General features: G+C 48.4%; 3 protein-coding genes and 1 long non-coding RNA gene across 12 annotated transcripts in view; 1 reads left to right on the top strand and 3 right to left on the bottom strand.

Annotated features, from left to right (window-relative positions):
- myo5b (myosin VB) overlaps nucleotides 1–11,303 on the bottom strand; it is a 21,268-nt gene extending 9,965 nt beyond the window's left edge. The window contains exons 1-20 of one of the 5 annotated variants that reach the window (XM_077498501.1): nucleotides 9,978–10,296; nucleotides 7,548–7,658; nucleotides 7,311–7,476; nucleotides 6,544–6,688; nucleotides 6,331–6,428; nucleotides 6,059–6,215; nucleotides 5,695–5,838; nucleotides 5,139–5,220; nucleotides 4,947–5,054; nucleotides 4,390–4,499; nucleotides 3,586–3,851; nucleotides 3,434–3,515; nucleotides 2,695–2,835; nucleotides 2,496–2,618; nucleotides 1,973–2,056; nucleotides 1,777–1,908; nucleotides 1,615–1,712; nucleotides 1,432–1,518; nucleotides 821–932; nucleotides 351–562 (exon numbers count right to left, since the gene is read on the bottom strand). In XM_077498501.1, the coding sequence (XP_077354627.1) occupies nucleotides 351–562; nucleotides 821–932; nucleotides 1,432–1,518; nucleotides 1,615–1,712; nucleotides 1,777–1,908; nucleotides 1,973–2,056; nucleotides 2,496–2,618; nucleotides 2,695–2,835; nucleotides 3,434–3,515; nucleotides 3,586–3,851; nucleotides 4,390–4,499; nucleotides 4,947–5,054; nucleotides 5,139–5,220; nucleotides 5,695–5,838; nucleotides 6,059–6,215; nucleotides 6,331–6,428; nucleotides 6,544–6,688; nucleotides 7,311–7,476; nucleotides 7,548–7,647 (2,447 nt within the window). In that variant the 5' untranslated portion in view covers nucleotides 7,648–7,658; nucleotides 9,978–10,296. Of the gene's footprint in view, nucleotides 1–350; nucleotides 563–820; nucleotides 933–1,431; nucleotides 1,519–1,614; nucleotides 1,713–1,776; nucleotides 1,909–1,972; nucleotides 2,057–2,495; nucleotides 2,619–2,694; nucleotides 2,836–3,433; nucleotides 3,516–3,585; nucleotides 3,852–4,389; nucleotides 4,500–4,946; nucleotides 5,055–5,138; nucleotides 5,221–5,694; nucleotides 5,839–6,058; nucleotides 6,216–6,330; nucleotides 6,429–6,543; nucleotides 6,689–7,310; nucleotides 7,477–7,547; nucleotides 7,659–9,977; nucleotides 10,297–11,170 lie in introns of those variants that run through there. The other 4 variants (XM_077498503.1, XM_077498502.1, XM_077498505.1 and 1 more) reach the window with 4 other exon arrangements.
- Nucleotides 9,737–10,958, top strand: LOC144002870 (uncharacterized). Its single transcript, XR_013278832.1, has 3 exons — nucleotides 9,737–9,863; nucleotides 10,026–10,110; nucleotides 10,223–10,958. It is a non-coding gene; the product is annotated as an uncharacterized LOC144002870 (long non-coding RNA).
- A 532-nt stretch (nucleotides 11,304–11,835) lies between the features above and the next one.
- cfap53 (cilia and flagella associated protein 53) lies at nucleotides 11,836–16,550 on the bottom strand. 5 transcript variants are annotated; one of them, XM_077498433.1, is made up of 9 exons: nucleotides 16,400–16,544; nucleotides 16,041–16,178; nucleotides 15,729–15,956; nucleotides 14,749–14,925; nucleotides 13,691–13,994; nucleotides 13,382–13,600; nucleotides 12,466–12,682; nucleotides 12,277–12,379; nucleotides 11,836–12,214 (listed from the first exon to the last, which is right to left on the bottom strand). In XM_077498433.1, exons 3-9 carry the CDS (start codon nucleotides 15,926–15,928, stop codon nucleotides 11,989–11,991), a joined length of 1,446 nt encoding a protein of 481 aa, XP_077354559.1. In that variant the 5' UTR covers nucleotides 15,929–15,956; nucleotides 16,041–16,178; nucleotides 16,400–16,544; the 3' UTR covers nucleotides 11,836–11,988. The 5 variants fall into 5 exon arrangements, with proteins under 5 accessions (XP_077354559.1, XP_077354556.1, XP_077354558.1 ...); XM_077498430.1 differs by having other exon boundaries at nucleotides 11,836–12,379; nucleotides 15,729–15,953; nucleotides 16,041–16,157; nucleotides 16,400–16,550; XM_077498432.1 differs by having other exon boundaries at nucleotides 11,836–12,379; nucleotides 15,729–15,953; nucleotides 16,400–16,550.
- LOC144002821 (uncharacterized) overlaps nucleotides 16,324–18,455 on the bottom strand; it is a 38,364-nt gene continuing 36,232 nt past the window's right edge. The window contains exons 18-20 of the mRNA XM_077498395.1: nucleotides 17,897–18,032; nucleotides 16,400–16,546; nucleotides 16,324–16,342 (exon numbers count right to left, since the gene is read on the bottom strand). Of these exons, the coding sequence (XP_077354521.1) occupies nucleotides 16,324–16,342; nucleotides 16,400–16,546; nucleotides 17,897–18,032 (302 nt within the window). The remainder of the gene's footprint in view (nucleotides 16,343–16,399; nucleotides 16,547–17,896; nucleotides 18,033–18,455) is intronic.

Below are 18,455 nucleotides of genomic sequence, written 5' to 3' on the forward strand. Positions count from 1 at the left end.
GGCAAAAGGCCGCCATTTGTTCGCGCTGTCAAAATTGGATGAGGGCTGAAAGCAAACGTTGTTTTTATTCATATACGGAAAATTATGTGGACAATCAAACTAAAAATAAGTCAAAGTAAAATGCAAAAAAGCAAAAACAAGATTCAAAAATACAAATACACAAAATATAAATGGAAATAAAAAACCAAAAATAAGTACAAGTAAAATGGGGGAAAAAAAACAAAAAAAAAACACGATTCCAAAATAAAAATTGAAAAAATCTAAATGGTAATAATAAAAAGAAAAAAAAGCCAACCCAATGATAGTGCACGCTTCTGTAAGTAGGTTGCGTGGCGTTGGCGCCGACTGACCTGCGCGCCAGGTACCCTCGCCCGTATCTCTGCAACAAGATGACGGCTTTGCGGATCTTTCGGTAGCGGAGCCTCTGCAGCCAGCCGCGAACCGTCTTCTGCACGCGGATGCAGGCGGCGCGGAACTTGTCGGCGCGCAACTTCTCCAGGTAGGCCACCTGGCCCGCGCGGAAGAAGATCTTGCTCTTGCCCAGCTGGAACATGTCGCCTTCCTGGACACACAAAAGCAATCATTCCATCCATCCATCCATCGATAAGGCCAAAACATGCAGGAGCGAAGGGGTTTGCTTCAGTCAAAATGGCTGCCAGTCAATGAATTCAACTTGACATCTGTGCAACAGGGACGAGGAGGAGGCGCCCGATTCTGCTCCACTGCCCAGAGGTCAAAGGTTACGTCCATGCCCTTTGCATTCTTTCCAAACGGGGAAAAGAAGATTTGCAGGTGGGAGCGCACTTTTCAGGTGTCTCACCTTAATCAGCTTCTCCAACAGCTTGTGACACACCAACTTCTTGTCCGGAAACGACACGTCCGCCTTGGGCATCAACACGCGATACCTGCTGAAGAAATCGTTGTACGTCCACCTGTACACGCAAAAACACGCACACGCACGCCCGCATCAGCGTGACTGCAGATTTCGCAATGCCGGCAACAGTCACCATTACATTTTTTTTTTTAAATGAAATATGCTCCTATTCATTGCTTTTTGTTAACAGGCCAAAACAAAAGCAGAACGAAACATGAAAAATGAATGAACCATCTATCAAATCATCCGACAACTGTTTGGACAATCAATTCAATGCTTCGAGTAGATCTTGCTTTTTTTTTTTTTTCGTTTTGATAATTATTTATATAGAATTATCACAACTAATCAAACTACTATGACAGGTGCAACAACTGTTTTGATAACTCTGTCGAAATATGCGTCAATTTGCAAAGACGATGACGTCTCCAAAATAAAACATTTGCAAACATAAAACTCTCATCGACAACTTTGGCCCTTTTCCAACACGGGGACTCGACACAATCCAAATCCTGCCGGGGAGGAAGTAGCAAGTAGGAAGGAAACAAGGACGGCCGGACCTGGACGGATATCCGGCGGCGCTGATGCGGATGGTCTCGAGGACGCCGCACGCTCGCAGCTGCTGCACGGCTCGACGGGAGTCAAACCTGCGCGCACACGTCAACGTTAGCAACGCGGGCGGCGGAAGGGGAGGAGCTTCCTTCCCCTCGTCCGGACGTTTGCCGTTTGGCGCGGGGACTCACGAGAAGGCCTCCTTGTCATCGTTGGGCTTGATGCAGCGCACGTAGTGCGGCGTGGTGGCGTTGAGCGTCTCCATCAGAAGATGCAGAGAGCTGCGGAACTGAACACGCCCACGCGTGATGAGCGCGCGCAAAACGGCGGCGGCGGCGCGTTCGCTGGCTCACCTGCAGGCCAACGCTCTTCCTGTGTTCCTTGTTGTGCGGTTTGGGCGTCGACTTTGCGGGCCGCACGTTGACCCGGGCCGATTTGGGGGCGGCGCCGTCCTCGCCGCTGAACAGGTCGGCCACCAGCTGGAGCTGAAAATGCAAATACGCGATTGTGGTCACACGTCGTTTCACACGTTTCCATGTGTGATCTCACCTTACTGGCCTTCAGGATGTTGATCTGCTCGTCGTAGACGGTGTCGCGGTTCTTCTCCAGGAAGCCGGCGCACTCGTACGCCACCTGCAGGCCACGGCGCAATTTTTGGGACAACACTAAGTCGGACGCGCCTCCTGCTCGTCGACGCAGCATTCTGATCAATATCGCGTTTGCCAAATCAGCAAAACCGAAACATTCTCCCCAAAACATTCAATACATGGAAAATAGGAAAGTAAAATGACTTCATTTACTCATTTTCAACGTTATTTCAATGAAAAAAGAGAGAAGTTCATACCATTTCGTGCAAAAATTAACTGGTTATTCGGTGTTTGTTTTTCAACTCAACTCAAGTTTATTGTGGGAATGCTGAATACCTTTTATGATTATGATTATGATTATTCTGGAATTTTATTATCACTTTTTTAGCATCAAACAACTCCCACATAATACTAATGCTAAGCTAATGCTAATTTAGCATGCTAGGTTAACATGCTGAGTGTCCGTCCGTCCGTCCGTCCGTCACCTTGTCAGCAAAATGGAGGATGATGAAGGCCGTGTTGGACATTCGAGGCTTCTCAAAGTGGACGTTGGCGCTGTGCTGCTTGTACAACTTCTGGGCCCAGTTCTGGTCCGTTCCTTTGGGCACCTGCGAGGGAAGAAAAGAAGGTTCGACACCACTCGAGTCCCGTCGGGGATTTTTGAGCAAAAGGAAGGCGAGCCACTTTGCACTCCTCGTCCAGAAGGTCGAGCACGCCGAGTCGGGCCTCGATCAGGTCGATGCACGGCTGGTTGTCGTGGAAATCGATGAGGGTCCACGGGATCTCCTCCTTCATGTACTCCTCCTGCTCCAGCTTGAAGACGTGCTGCAAAGCGCACACGCTACACACGTCACCACACCGTCAATATCGCCATATTAAAAAGTGACGCGATATGTCGTCGTCTTGTCGCCGTATTGAAAGCAGAACATCTGTTGAAAGAAATCAGCAGTTCTAGCACCCTCTGATGGTTACTTTTTTTGTGCAGTATCATTTTCACAAGGCATCTTTTGTTTTCAATCCACGATAATTTCACATCCAATTTGATGAAAAGCAACTTGATACATAATAACATATCAAGATATCAACAAGTCGCTCGCAGGAAGTCAGCTCGTAAGTTAGCCAGCAATAGTTAGTAGTCAAATTAACATGATTGTTGGAATGTTATTGCATTGGATTCATGTTGCGTTATAATTACAATTGACTTTTTGTTTTTTGACAGATTGGCAGAGACAAGATGAACAAAATCAGATTATTTTTGTCTAACGTCCTGAGATTCTTGCCCAGTTTTTATGAAGTGAATGACATTTCCGTCTCGTCTTCATTCGTCAAGGAAAAAACTCAACAACAAACTGAAAGGAAAGATTTCCAAATCCTAATAAGAAAGAAAATGCCGGTCTGGAGCGGTGTTGGCGCTGCGTCTCACCGAGTTGAACTGCTGCTGCAGCTTCTCGTTGGCGTAGTTGATGCAAAACTGCTCGAAGCTGTTGACCTCGAAGGTCTCGAACCTGCGGGCGGGCGGGCGGGCCTGTGTCACGTTGGCGTCAGCCGGGCCGAGAGCGGACGGACGGACGTTACCCGTAGATGTCGAGGACGCCGATGAAGGAGTGCTGCTTGGTGGCGGCGCGCAGCGCCACGTTGATGTGCGCCACGATCCAGTCGAAGAGGCGGGCGTAGATGTGCTTGGCGAGGGCGTGGCGGGCGTTGGCCGCCTGCTTGGCCGGCATGCTCTTCACGTACGTCTCCGTGGCCGTCGCCAGCTTCCGGTGGCACAGCCAGTGCTCCATTTGGCCCGCCTCCAGGCCCAGCAGCCGGCAGAAGTGCGACAGGTGCGCGTCGGCGCTCTGAAACGGCGCAAAAGCTCAACTTTTGGGTGAAAAATCCATCGCATCAATATTGTGTGTTATAAAACGTGTTGGAAAATGTTCAAATTAGAGATATGATACACATTTCAGTAAGTCAGTCATCTGCTGAGTCTTCTTCATCGCCTGAAGACTTGCGTCCATTTTATGAGGCGCTGCCCCTAGTGGCCCACCAAGTAATTGCTCAAGAAGTCAAGAAGAATGGAGCCGTTTTAGTGGCTGGATATGAACGACAAATATCGAGGTGTGTCCATAATCTATTGGGAGACATTTTTTCCATTAAAAGGATGTTGTATTTTTGGAACATATAAATGTAAATATATTTTCCATCTCGGCAATGCAACGTTGTGGAGCGACACTGTCGGAAAAGTAGAAGTAAATAATAATGAATGCCAAAACGCAACTGCGCCTGTTCTAATTGTCTGGTCGGCAGCTTTTTGGGATGATTTCCGCACCATCTGGGATTGGGACCAAAAAACAACAAGTCGGAAGAACGAGAGAAACGGACGCGAGCTCGCACCGAGATGTGGCAGGACTCGCCGTCCCTCTCGGCGTTGATCTCCACGTTGCCCAGGTGCAAGATGGCCGCCAGCACCTTGAAGATGGCGTTCTGGCTGGCGTCTTTGATGCCTGCAAGATGAACACGCACAACGTTTGGGTCATCGCGCACTGGCGCCAATTCGGCGGGATCGAGGAACGATCTTGGCGATTGCGCAATCATGACCGGGGCCATGTCGCGATATTCAGAGGAGAGACGCAACCATATCTAAACAGCATGACGGTGACAATATTATCACCATATTGTGGGAATGTTGGCCATACAAAAAAGGTCACAACAAGACTGCTTCCGTCTGGAAGGAGATCTCGGGCCATCCGTGCCAGGACCACCAGACTGGCCCGTCGTCTCTGAGGCTGCTCAATGAAAACTCGCTGCCACCCGCACAACCCGTTTTGTTGAAGATTGCCGTCAAAAATCAATTGGTCGGCATATTGAATCGATACGACAATCGTGCGCTGGGTGAATCTGGCCAAATGCATTTTTCTCCGGCTCAAGTCGTGAGGGGGTCTTCAACTCACCCAGCAGTCTGAAGGCCTGCCTGGTCCTGTCCAAGTCGTCGGCGTCGTCGACGCCCTCGATGAAGATGTTCTCGCCCGCGGACGTGTACGCAAAGTCTTGGGCGCTGGCTGGCCAAGGAAAAGCACAGAACAGGGATGGCTCAGGTGTCATCGAGGAAGGCCCGCCCTCCGTCAAGGCAAAGGAAGACTCACTGAGGTTGAGGTCTCGCAGCTCGGGCAAAGAGGCGGACGCGCACAGCTGGTAGAAGATGTGGTAATTGCGCTCGTCTTCAGCCTGCAACCAGCGGCAACAAAAAGCATCAGAGTGCAGACTCCACCCCCCGCAGCGCCCCGCCCCGCCCACTCCGACATTTCCACTCCTCCCTTTTTTTTCTTCCCAATGTCTGCGCATTGTCTGACAAGTGGGAATGGAACGATAACGCCGATATCGTCACGATATTAAAAACAGCACTTTTTTGTTTTTTCTTAAGTCGGGTTGATTTGCATTTGTGCAGTTGCAGCACCCTCTGGTGGCTAGTTTTTTAGTGCCGTTTAATTTTCACCAGGCATGTTTTGGCTCTTCCATGTTTGAAATCCACACTAATGGTCAGATGAAGACGAAACGTAAGTTGCATGTGAATCGCGTCAATCTGTGGACAAACTCGCAACTTGTGAGCTTGCATTAGCAATATGGATATCGATACGTCCCTCATGACAAGACGATGGAAAAAAAGAAAAAACAAAGAAGAAGTTGATTGTGGCGACCCACCTGGAAGACCACCCTGGACTTCTCAAGCAGGTACGTGCGCATGTTGGCGCCGATGATGTGGTAGCTGCGGTCGAAGCCGATCTCGATGTACTTGCCGAAGCGACTGCTGTTGTCGTTCCTGGTGGTCTTGGCGTTCCCGATGGCCTAACCCCGGACCATGTCGAAAAATGACAAATCAAAAATTGAAGACTCGTGGAGAGCAGACTGGACTTTTGGTGATAGTATGAGGCACTAGACAAGACTAGACTAGACCAAACTGGACTTGTGTTAATCTGACTGGACTCAGCACGCATGACCGGACTCGTGGACTGGTGAGGCTTCCCTCGAACCGCGCAGAATCCGCCGCAGCGCAGCCTGGACTGACCTCCATGATGGGACTGGAGGCGAGGACTTTCTCCTCGACGTTGGTGTCGTTGGCGGATCCTCCGACGGTGGCAAAGAATCTCATGGCGTACTTAGCGGAGACCGTCTTGCCGGCTCCCGATTCGCCGCTGACGATGATGGACTGGTTCTTCTCGTCCCTGAGCAACACAAGCCGGCAGGACGCGAGCGCTTTAGTCAGAGTCGTGAAGTTCCGAAGGTCGGGAGACCAGAGGAAAGATCAAAGGGAAAAAAGGGGAATCAACCCGACACCACCTGCCACCCACACGGTCACCAAAGCAGAAACTTTCACCAAGCCCAGAAAGCTCGACATTCCAACGGGTTAGGGAGATCTCAAGAGACCAGAGGAAAAACTAAAGGAAGGAAGGATAGAATGAAGCCGAGTGAGAGCCACGGACACCAGCCTCCACTGATTCAGCAAGCAGTAGGGAGGGAGAAGCAAATTGCGTTTCGATGCCGGTGCGTCACCTGGCCATCTGTTTGTAGGCTTCCTCGGCCACGGCGAAGATGTGCGGGTCCATGTCGCCCATGTTGCGACCGCTGTAGGCGTTGATCACTTCCTCGCCGTAGATCTGCAGCTCCTCGTACGGGTTGATGGCCACAAGGACGATACCTGCCGCAACCGAGATCGGCGGACGATATCAGCCGCCGGCAGTACCGACGGAACATTCCGACTGACCTTTCACCGGCGGACTTATGACTCGCGGAAATAAGCACGTGCCGCATACCAGCTGGTTCGCCTGCCGGTTGAGTCCAAGCACTTGTGGCTAATGTGGCTAATGTGGCTAGTGTGACTCGATCATACAAATCTTACAGTGTGCAAGTTTACTGATTAGTATTTTCTAAAATTTGAGTTGAAAAAAAATCAGAATAATCGACTTACAGATTCATATCGGAATTCATCGGTATCAAATCGAATGGTGACCTATGAATCGTGATACGGATCGACTCGCCAGATGCTCGGCAATTCACACCCCTAATCTATACAAATCAATGTCAATATAGAAATGACAATATTGGTGTGCTTGAATTGCTGTTAGCGGCTCGCAGACATTCAAAAAAAGAAGACAGGACCTTGTCGTCACCGGCAACCAAGTTTCACGTTTTCAAACTGGGGCTCAACCGTCCAAAAAGCGCCGGTCGGCCCACGGCAAGTTTCGGGACACGGAGGCGAGGTCACCTTTGAAGGCAGGAAGGCAGGCAGGCAGGAAGGAAGGAAGGCGTTAGCGACTGACCGCAGTAGGTGTAGATGTGGTTGGACTCGAGGAATCGCACTCGCAGGTTGTGCAGCACGGCGGGCTCGTGCAGGTAGCTGAGCGCCGTCAGGTCGTTCTCGCCCACCAGGATGTCCGGGTTGCGCAGGAACGGCATGGCCGCCGGGCCCGCCGGGTATTCCAGCGGCTGAGACGGACGCACGGCAAAAGCTCGCCGTCACGTCGGCGCTCTTGGGCGCCGCGGAACGTGCTTCTTACCGTGCCGTCGTCCAAACGCAGGTGCAGCCGCGACTCGCCTTGCTGGAAGTCTCGGCTGATCTCGGCCGCCCGCCACACGTTCTCCTCGTCTGGGATCCATACCCGCGTGAACTGCAAGCAAAACACGTTGTGGAGAAAAATGGAAAAAACAGATCGCTCTACCACGAATCCAAATGAAGAAGCCACAAAACTTGGCACGACTTTTTGGTTGTGTCAGTCCCAAAAACCAGGATTTATTTTTGAAAAATGAATTTTTACGTTTGTCTTTGTATCATCGTGGGGACGTGCAGCCACAGGCTGAGTGGGGGGGTGATCCGGGGGTCAGGGGTTGTTGGGCCTCTCATCAATTAATCTCCCAACAAAAGCACGCGACAATGGCGGAGGCCTATTTGGGGGTGGGGGAGCATTTTCACAACAACAACAACGACGACGACCACGAGAAGAAGAAGAAGAAGCTGCTGCGCAGGTTTGCGTGGCTTCAAACTCGCCGCCACGGGAGGAACGCCAGCAAATCGGCATCGCCGCGTCACAAAACGCAGAAGAAGAAGAAGAAAAAAAAAAAAGAGGGTGTGGCCTGATATGGGGAAGTGGACTTCGACTAATCTAATCCAAAATCCACAATGGAGGCAAGGTGACAATAGAGGCAGGAAGTGACATCATGCTTGGGATGACACTGAATCGACCGCCTCGGTTCAAAACAAAGAAAAAAATAATAATAATGTGCTTTGCTTTTCATTTGACTGGTGATGACAAGTTCTGAGAACAACATGACGCAAGAAAGAAAATGTCGTCGAGAAATGAAACATATTCCAGTTCGGTGCAAACGGCAACGCAAGATGGCCGCCACCGCCTTCATTTTGCAAGTCTGTCAGATATTCGTCAAGGTTGCCGTGGCGACCAGCCCACAGCGCTGGCGTCTCTTCCGCGTCTCGCTGTGTTGTAACCATTTCCAATCCCATTCCATAATTAGCACCACATTGTGGGGAGGTTGGAGATACAAAAAAAAAAAAAAAAAAAGTCACAATATTGCAACAAAAAAAAAAAAAAAGTTCAAACTAAAGAAAAGACCCACACAATATTGTGCTTTTGTACATTATTTGCAGCAGTTAAAATTATTAAAATATCCAAAATATATCAATATAGTATATATTGAGGCATTTCCTTTCCTCCCAAGTATATTGCGTTCCCTTCATTTGGATTTGAAACAAAGAAGGGCCAAAACATGCCTTGTGAAAATTAAACTGCACTAAACTGACCACCAGAGGGTGCTACAACTGAACACATGGAAACTTTTTTGAACAGAAGCGCTGCTTTTAATATTGTGACATGACAACGGCGTTTTAATATCAGCATATTATGATTACATCCGTAGTTGTAAGTGCTTGCTCGGCATCTTTTGTTTTTTTTGTTTTTTGTCACGAGGACCTGGCCCAGACTTTGTTTTAATCCCGCACGGCGGGTGGCGGACGAAGCAGATGGAGTTGCCGGCTGTTTTAGTGTGTGTGCACAAGCAAACAAGTTGCTTGCTTGCCGTGCCTCATCGCATGGATTTTGCTCTTTTGTTTTTTTTGTTCAATAATCAACAACAATGGCCACTTCAAGGATTTCTGTTTCTTTTTTTTTCTTTTTCTCAATCATCAACAATGGCCACTTCCAACTATCAATATGCAACTAATCATCATCTGTGCCAGCGTTTCCATCAAGTCATCACTTCAACAACAGATTGAGGAAATCACAATGTCCGCCATCATAGATTTGGGCCCATGTTATAACATTTCATCTTTTAGGAGCTACTTTTTATTTTGTTCTTGATCAATGGGACATTGTGATTTTCTAGGAATGTTGCTGAAACGACCATTTGGAAATGTAAACACAGTTGTGTCACCTGCTCCCGATATTTATCCATTTCCTGATTATTGTGACAAATCATGAACATGATCCCTACCTGGACGCTTATCAATAGCATTACCTATTAATACGCACATTTATGATACAAAGTGGTATGAATCACTCGCGTTAGCCAAGAAGGTGCTCTCACTTTCAAAAGCTCTTCTCGAGTAGTTTTAACCAACCAACGTCTGCTCATCAGCTGGTTTATTCGTCTAATATTTACCGGTAACTATTTGATGGAATACTTGTGGACTCTTGTTTCACTTCTTTTATTCGAAGCTAGTTGGAACAGACAGTAGCCAGTTTCAACCGTAGAGGCAACACAAGTTTCTGGAACACACAAAACCGAACCGAGCCGAGCCGAGCCGAAACGGGAAGTATGGCGTCATCTTTCTTCCCCCGTTTGCGTCGCCCACATGACGGCAGGTGAGCGACAGGTGCTCTCGCGCTCCTTCGTCACTAACTCGCTCACTGACGAAGCGACGACTTGACTTGACCAACTAGCTGAGTGATAACTTGTGCCTCGACCGACTAACTCACCTTCGTGTAGAGCTCGTTGACGGACATCTTTCTTTATTTCCTCCCAAGACAACCGCCAAAGTCCAACTACGCGCGTGCGCGCGCAACCCGGAAGCGGCGGCCGCCGCCGTTCAGCGCAGGTGTATCCTGGCAGGTACTTCCGCAATGGGGACTTCTCGCACCAACTTTTCCCACGCTTTGGAAAAAAACAAGCGTTGACGAGTCCGGCCGGTTGCTGAGCTTCTTCTTTTTTCTTTTTTTTTCAGGGACGGCACCCGGCCGGGCCGGGATTGACTTTGGTGACGTGCATGCGCATCGCTTAAAGAGACAGTGCAGACGGCACGAAGCTGCTCGACCGGCGTGCCTTGTGATTGGAGGCGTGCTGTGACGTCGTTTGGTGAAAATTCACTGTTAATCTTTGATATATATTTTTTTAAACCAATTTTTTTTTTACTTTTGATTTTTATTTAAATTTTCCTGAGCTAACTTTTCAAGTTTTCATTCTTTTGAATTAACCTTCACGTTTCTGCTTAACTTTTTAAATCGCTGTCAACCAACAAATTCTCTCCATTTACTTCTTATTATTATTTAAAAATATACTAAACCAGTCTTTACTTTTTATATGATTTATTTGTTTAATTATTAACAAATAAAGTTCACCTTTTTAAAACTTTTTACAATTGAAATATTCTCAAGCAACATTTTCACTTTTTAATATTTTTTATTTTATTTTATTTTTTAATTGAAATTGCTATCAACGGAAACATTTCAACAAAACATGTTTATTAAGTGTTCAAATATTTTCTTCAACAATCATCTATGAAATGAATATTCAAGCAACCTTTTGAAATGTCATAAATGAACTTTTTGTCTATTATTTAACTCAACTTTTTATTGATAGATGTCTTTTATTAATTTCTGAATTTGATGTTTATTTACTTGTATCCTGATTTCAAATGTTTGTTTTGTTCTTGTTTGGGCGATTTGTGTTCCACGTCCGACACTTTGTCTGCTTGTTTTAAAGTTGTTTATCAATAAAGTTGAGTTCAATAAAACACGATTGGAACACTGACGGCTTGTTATGAAAAGAAAAAGCACAAACAAATCCAGATAGTGAAAAATGGAGCCGAGCAGGTCAGACTTGTGAACATCATCATTCTTGCCGTGTTTTCGGAAGCGCATTTTGGCGCCCAAGAAACGAAAAGTGCGCTCACCTTTCTGTACAGGTTCGAATGTGCGCTCATCTTCCTTCACGTGTTGGCGTGACGTGCGGGAATCGGACCACTCGACTCCCACTCGACTCCCACTCGACTCCCACTCGACTCCAACTCGACTCTCCCTTCCCTGAACACTCCCTCCGCAGGTATGAGCTCATTCCAGCTGCCCCGCCCACAACCGCCCGCACGCCATTTCCCCGCAACGTCACATCATCGTCGTCTGCTTGGAAAACAAACAAACAAACACGACTTGAAAATAAACTGCAAATGCTCTTGAAACCATAACGATGATCTCGATACATTGCTCAGGTCATAAATCCATCAATCCACTCATCATATAAACTGATGTTTCTTTTTGTACCGTCACAATATTCAAACTACGTTCTTCTTCACACTGACTAAAAAGAAAGCGGAATATTGTGCTTTTGTCCATAACAATATTGAGGCGCTGACTTGCTAACGTTGATGGCGTCACAAGCAAATGATTGTTCCCCTTTTGAAACATACAAAACAGAAGTCAGGACAATTCAATTGCACTACTAAACTAGCCACTAGAGGGTGCTAGAAGTGCACAAATGGACTTTTTCAACAGATGTGTTCCTTGGAAATATCGTCGTGTTGGATTTATCGCGACATCATCACACTGCAACTGCGGACGGAAATATTTTCACATTTTGGACTTTTTATTCCAATAGCTTGAAAAAAATCCCACGAATAATAAAAGTGATTTTGATGTGATTTCTGACTGTTTCTCACGTCAGAAGATGAGTTTTGATTGCAAATCTGATGCTGAATGTCGACGTTTGTTTTGGTTGTCACTGGCGCTGCTGGCCAATGGCGGCTTTCTTGCCGAACGGGTGCAAGTTGTCTTGGCGGGGTCGGGCCAGAACTTGGTCCTTCTTGTCCAGCTTCTCCTGCTCCATCCGCCGCAGCTCCCGCCGCTGGCGCAGCTCCTCCTCCCGGAGCTCCTCCCTCTCGCGCCCGCGTCGCTCCACCTGCGCCCGCAGCTCCGCCCGGTACGCCGCCGAGGCCCGCCGCCGCCTGCGGGGGGCGCCGCAGCGGCGTCAGGCGGCGCAAGACGGAGGCCCGTTTTGGCAACGCACCTGCTGGCCGCCTCCCGCTCGGCGCGCTCGGCGTCCCTCGCGGCGGCGTCCGTCTCCGCTCGCTCCTCGGCCGCGTCGGCGCGTCGCTGCGCGTCCGCTTGCTCTGCACGCCACAAAAACGGAGGACGCCGTTTTCGTTCCTCTTTGCTACATTTTGCCGTCATCGTGCGTTCTGTCAACTTTTCTGACGTTTGCGTTGGGTCTGCAGGCGGCGGCCGTCCAAGACGTCCTCCAGGAGGCGCCGGCGGGCGTCCTGCCGCAGTCGCGTCTCGGCGTCCCGCCTGTCGCGCGCCTCCTTCACGCGCTCGCCCGTCGCGCGCTCCGCCTCGTCCGCCGCCTGCTGGCGTCTCGCCGTCAGCTCCGTCACGTACTCGCCGAAGCGGATCTGCTGCGCTCGCGTCTCCGCCTCGGCGACATCACGCACAAACGGGACAAAAAGGAAGAAAAGAAAAAAAGGATTTAGTACAGATGCGCTCCGGTCACACGTTTGGTTTGTTTTTTGGAACATATGAACATAAACAGCGGCGACATCACAATACCAGATCCGATATCCGATATCCGATATCAGGCTCACGATTATCATCATTATCTCCACACCGCCATTATCCATATATTGCTCAAGTAATAAATCCACCCAAAAAATAACATTTAATAGAAATAAATAAAACATTCAAATAAATGATGAAATAAAGAAATAATCAATAATACAAAATAAATATTAAAAAAATCAGATCATAAAAAAAATAGAAATATATGAATTCTAAATATATACTATACATATAATACATATCTTAAATATTTATAAATAAATAATAAAAACAAATAATATATCATATAATAATAAAAGTAATCTGATGAGTCTTCTTTGCCTGAAGACTTGCGTCCATTTCCCCGCCACGCGCCCCCTAGTGGCCCGCCAAGTCATTGCTCATCAACAATGGAGCCGTCTTAGTAGCTGAATATTAAAATACTTGCGTAGGCGTATCGATAATCGATGGGGAGACAAAGTTTATCACGATATCGTCACACTTCAAATCACATGTTGTTGATGTTTTGGGATGTTTTTGGATCAGGAAAGGAATTTGTTTGCGTTTGGCGTCCGTACCCGCCTGTCGGCCGTCTCCCGCCGGGCCCGCGTCTCCTCCTGGAGCGTCTGTCGCAGGACGTCCGCTTCCCGGCGGAGCTCCTCCTGCCGCTCGCCGGCCACGCGCGCCGTCTTCAGCCGCACGCTCCGGTCCAGCGCGCGGCGGCGGGCCGCCAGCGCCTCCCGCTCCGCCGCGCGCTTCCGCTCCGCCTCCCGCTGCAGCGCGCTCGCCTCCTCCTCCTGCGTGCCCACCGCCAGCGCTTGATTTACAACATGGAGCAAATGTGACGCTTTTGGGGACGGATGCGCGACGGATGCGCGACGGATGACCTGCTGCCGCGCTTCCTCCAGCCTGGCCAGTTGCCGGCGCTGCCGCGTCCGCTCGCCGTCGGCCATCTGCCGGCGCAGGAAGTCCCCCTGCGCGCGTCCGCGGCGCCGCGCCTCCTCCGCCCGCCGCCGCTCGCGCTCCTCCTTGGCGAGGGCGTCGGCTCGCCACATCCGGCCGAACGTGGCGTCCTCCAGCCGGCGCCGCTCGCGCTCCTCCTGCTGGCCGCGCAGCTGGGCGCCGCGCTCCTCGGCGATCCGCGCCAGGTGGCGCCGGCTCTGCGCCTCGCCGAGCTCCTGGCACTCCGCCCTGAAAGGAACGCAACCGAAACACCGGAAGGTCATAAATCCACGATCGTCTGCGATCACATCAACTGATGCTTTTGCCATGAGAACGTCGCCGTTTCTTTTTGTACCGTCGCCGAAACACAATATTGCAATATTGCTCTCTTCTTCACATTCACTACTTTACTCTATTTGTTTTTTGAAATACAAAAATGTCTTCTTGTCAACAAATTTGTCGTGTCACTCAGTTACATATGAATTGTTTCATTTGATAAACTGTGCAAAATCCAATTAATATTCCTCAGAAATTGTGTGCTTCAAAAAGTTGCAACATCAAATGTTTTCAAATGTAAAAATTGAAGCGAGATTCGACATTTGACGTATGCAAAAGGGAAGCTGATGAGTCTTCTTCTTGCATCCATTTCCCGACCACGCTTATGAGGCGCTGCCCCTAGTGGCCCGCCAAGTCATTGCGCAATCAGCCCTCACCAATGGAGCCGTCATCGTGGTTGTACAATTACTGCAAATATTGCAATACTTGTCATTTTGAGTGTGATGATTTATGGCAATATTGATATATGGTCACACTCCTCAATTGTACTAAAAATGAAGACTGTTGTGGTCGTGGAGTACGGGGGCGGAGCCAAAAGCAGGTCGACAGCCGCACAAGATGGAAAGCAAACGTTTTGATGTTGGAAGTGATCACCGGCGTCCAAACTCTTCAAAAGTTGCATGTGGACAAATCATGGATTGCTCGTCACGGCGTTTCACGCACGCACCTGAAGAGCAGGTCCAACTTGCGGTGGGCCACTTGTCGGCGCTGCGCCTCCCTGGCGTCCGCCAGACCTTCGGCCCGCCGGCGCATGCGCTCGTGTTTGTCCCGCGGCGAGTCGCGCTCCAGGCGGGCCGCCGCCGCCGTCAGCCGACGCTCGTCCTCGTCCAGAAGATCTCGCAACCTGAGGAAAGGCAACATGGCGTCCGTTCCGCCGCGTTCATTTCCAAAAGGAAAAGCAAACAAAAATCGCTTCCAAACCAAAGAATCGACTCTTCAACCATTGACGGATAAAAAGACCGCAAATTGTCAAATTGATGAGCAAAAGTTTGTTTGTTCCGTTTTCCTATCATTGAAAAGGTTTTCAAAATAAAACTCGAGAAAAAACAAATCAGATCATTTGTAACAATATCCAAACGTCGCAATACGATCATGATCACGATATGGTGGCGAGGTTGGCAAAAAAAATAAATAATAATAATAATAAAAATAAAAACCACAATATTGTGATTTTGCATGTAAAGAAGTTCCAATCTGTAACAAGACTTCATATTGAACACAAATTTTGGACAAATATCGGTGTCAGCCTGATGGCCGATCAAAGTTCATCCGAAAAGCATCCCAATCTCAGGGAAATATTGATTTGCATTTTCAATAAACTTCATAAGAGATGCTGCCGACCTGGGAACCTTCTGAACTTTTTGGTTTTTGTTTGAAATTAAACACGTAAACATTTCAAAACTCTCAATTGGCTGGCGACCAGTCGAGGTGTGGTGGACGCCACCTTTGTTGTTTGTTTTTGCACATCAGTTGGCTTCCGGTCGGGTTGCGAACGCGCAACCGAGGGCCACAAAGTCGGAAGCAATTGGACGTATTTTGACGCAGCTCACACGTCGCAAATCGAAGCGGAAACAAACATGCAAAAACAGTCGCGCCTTCGACAAGAAGCGGAAATGACGCCGAACCGGGCAACCGCGGAAGCGTCACCTTTGTTGTCGCTGGTGAACGGACGAGAGGTGCTGCGTCATGACGTCATCCACGTCCCTGCGGACGGCGCGACGCACGTTGCGGGCGTCGCCGCTCAGCAGCCAAGCGTTGTTGACGCGACACGCACGCGCCTCGTCCTCGCGCACGCGCGCGGCCTCGTGCTGCTGCCGAAGCTGCATGGCGCGACGGGCGGGAAGCATATCTTGCTTTCTTCTTCTTGTTTTGCTGCTACGGCGAGCAAAAGAGAAGCAAAAACACTTTTGGGTCAACAGGTGAGATTCATTCCGTCTGCCTGTCACTTTGCATTCTTACGCTCAAATCGGGCTCCCTCTAGTGGTCCACAACACAATTGCTGCCCAAGCACGCTTCACTTCGGAGAAATTCAACGAGGAACTCCAGTCAAAAGTTCACAAGAATAAATCAATCTACCTGCCCCAACACACACACACACTTGTTCGAGAGAGAGAGAACGGATGGACAGACAGACAGACAGATGTTGACAGTTCTTTTCGTGTGCAGGCTTTTTTTTTTTGTCTTTTTTTTGAGCGGTTGGCGTTCAACATTTGTTGTCATTTTCTCACTACTAAGCAGCTAACTAGCTTGTTCTGTTTTCCCTGACAAAAACGCAAACCGAGACGAAGAACAGGACGGACGTTGGCCCGAGGACTCACCTGGTCGCGGTGCGCGCGCTGAGCGGCCGATTCGCTCCTTTCAGCTCCGACGCGTCGCCATGGTGACCGGCAAACAGGAGCGGTGACGTCACACGCGAGCGCAAAAGACGCCGCAGGCGAGCGTGGCGAGGACGCACGAGCCGCTTGCTGCAACGTCACACGCTCATTTGCATACCGACCCGGAACAAAAACACCACAGCCTCGCTGAAGACAAGAAAAGAAAGCAAGATGACGTCAAATCAACCAACAACTCCACTAAACGCTAAACCAAAAAAAGAGCAAATGCAGACAAGAAAAAAAAAAACTGATTCAATTCAGGAGAGAAAAAAAAGAAAAGCAGAAAGGTAGCAAAATAAAAAAAGCCGAGAATGCAAAATGAAGACAGAAAACAAAGAAGCAAATCGAAAAAAATGAAAAGTTTGAAAAAAAAAAAAAGCAAAAAAGCTACAACCTCGAAAAGAGCAGAATATACAAACAAAAGATTAAAAAAAAAACTGGATAGATATTGAAACCAAAATAAAATATAAAAGCAGATTAAATGGACAGAAAAATAGAATGAATTAAGTGGGAATAAAAAAAAGAATTAAAAATAAAATAAAATAAAATATAAAAAAAAAAATAGAACAGAAAAAGAAAAGCCAAAAAAAACGAATTAAGACTAAAAAGAAATGAAAGAAAAAACCAAATTGGAGGTCGCAAAAAAAACCAAAAAAAAACAAAACCTCAATACCTAAAATGAAAACTTGCAAAACTATAATAAGCCTGGTCTGAGTCAGGTTGTCGGAATCCTGGATTGCCTCAAGCCATTTTTTTGGAGGGTTAAAACATCCGCTCAAAAGTTTCTTGGGTGACCTCAACCAGAATTGCATTGCACACCGTAGCCCAAAAATTCGAAACGAACGCTCCTTGTGCAAAACGCAACTTAGTCGCCATCACTACCGCATCCATTCTTTTCCTTTTACCGGATTGGGAAAAACTGTTAAGGCCAACCAACAGTTTCTGCACCTCATTTTCCGTCACCCCCCACCCAAAAAAAAAAAAAAAAGTCAGTTCCAGACGAGCTAACAATCACACCATAAAATATTTCACGTCAAAAACAATCGAATACACATAATTCAGAAAAGAGATGAACAAGAAATGATTTTCACTGAATTTATTTGAAGAAAGAGGCAAAAACATCAAAAAAGGAAACTTTTGACATGGGAGCCCACAGAGTCCACCGAACCAGCATGGCCGCCATGTTGGCTCCTACGTCCAGAACCAGTTTTGGCGGTCTTCGTCATCAGCTTGGTCACGGAGTCGTGAGTGATTGAGAGGGACTTTTTGAAGGACTGCTTCTGTGGCCATGGACCTTGTGACCCCAGCGGTGGCCCGTGAGACCCCAGCGGTGGCCTGTATGACCCCAGCGGTGGCCCGTGTGACCCCAGCGGTGGCCGTGGTCTTTGAGACCTTCATATGCCGTCGTTGGAGATGTAGTTCTTAGAGAAGGGGATTTACTTGATCTTCCTGGCGGGGATGTTGTGGACCAAACAAGGTTTTGAGCCAAACTGATGGTTGTAGCAGGTGATGAGACTGGAGAACTTTTGAGCGGTTGAGAGGGGGTTTCTGAAGGACTGGTTCTCTGGCCATGGACCTTGTGACCCCAGCGGTGGCCCGTGAGACCCCAGCGGTGGCCTGTATGACCCCAGCGGTGGCCCGTTTGACCCCAGCGGTGGCCGTGGTCTTTGAGACCTTCATATGCCGTCGTTGGAGATGTAGTTCTTAGAGAAGGGGATTTACTTGATCTTCCTGGAGGGAATGTTGTGGACCAAACAAGGTTTTTAGACAAACTGATGGTTGTAGCAGGTGATGAGACTGGAGAACTTTTGAACGTTTGAGAGGGGGTATTTAAAGTACTGGTTCTGTGGCCATGGACCTTGTGACCCCAGCGGTGGCCCGTGAGACCCCAGCGGTGGCCCGTTTGACCCCAGCGGTGGCCGTGGTCTTTGAGACCTTCATATGCCGTCGTTGGAGATGTAGTTCTTAGAGAAGGGGATTTACTTGATCTTCCTGGAGG

This window comes from Festucalex cinctus, chromosome 15 (genome assembly GCF_051991245.1).
Source record: "Festucalex cinctus isolate MCC-2025b chromosome 15, RoL_Fcin_1.0, whole genome shotgun sequence".
Lineage (NCBI taxonomy): Eukaryota > Metazoa > Chordata > Actinopteri > Syngnathiformes > Syngnathidae > Festucalex > Festucalex cinctus.

What these genes read in the sequence shown, in the direction of transcription:
- cfap53 (XM_077498430.1), bottom strand. Translation starts at nt 15,928, where the DNA reads ATGCTTCCCGCCCGTCGCGCCATGCAGCTTCGGCAGCAGCACGAGGCC. An exon ending in GTTCACCAGCGACAACAAAG is followed by an intron (nt 14,926 to 15,728) that starts GTGACGCTTCCG and finishes GCCTTTCCTCAG; the next exon opens with GTTGCGAGATCTTCTGGACG. An exon ending in GGGAGACGGCCGACAGGCGG is followed by an intron (nt 12,683 to 13,381) that starts GTACGGACGCCA and finishes GATGTCGCCGAG; the next exon opens with GCGGAGACGCGAGCGCAGCA.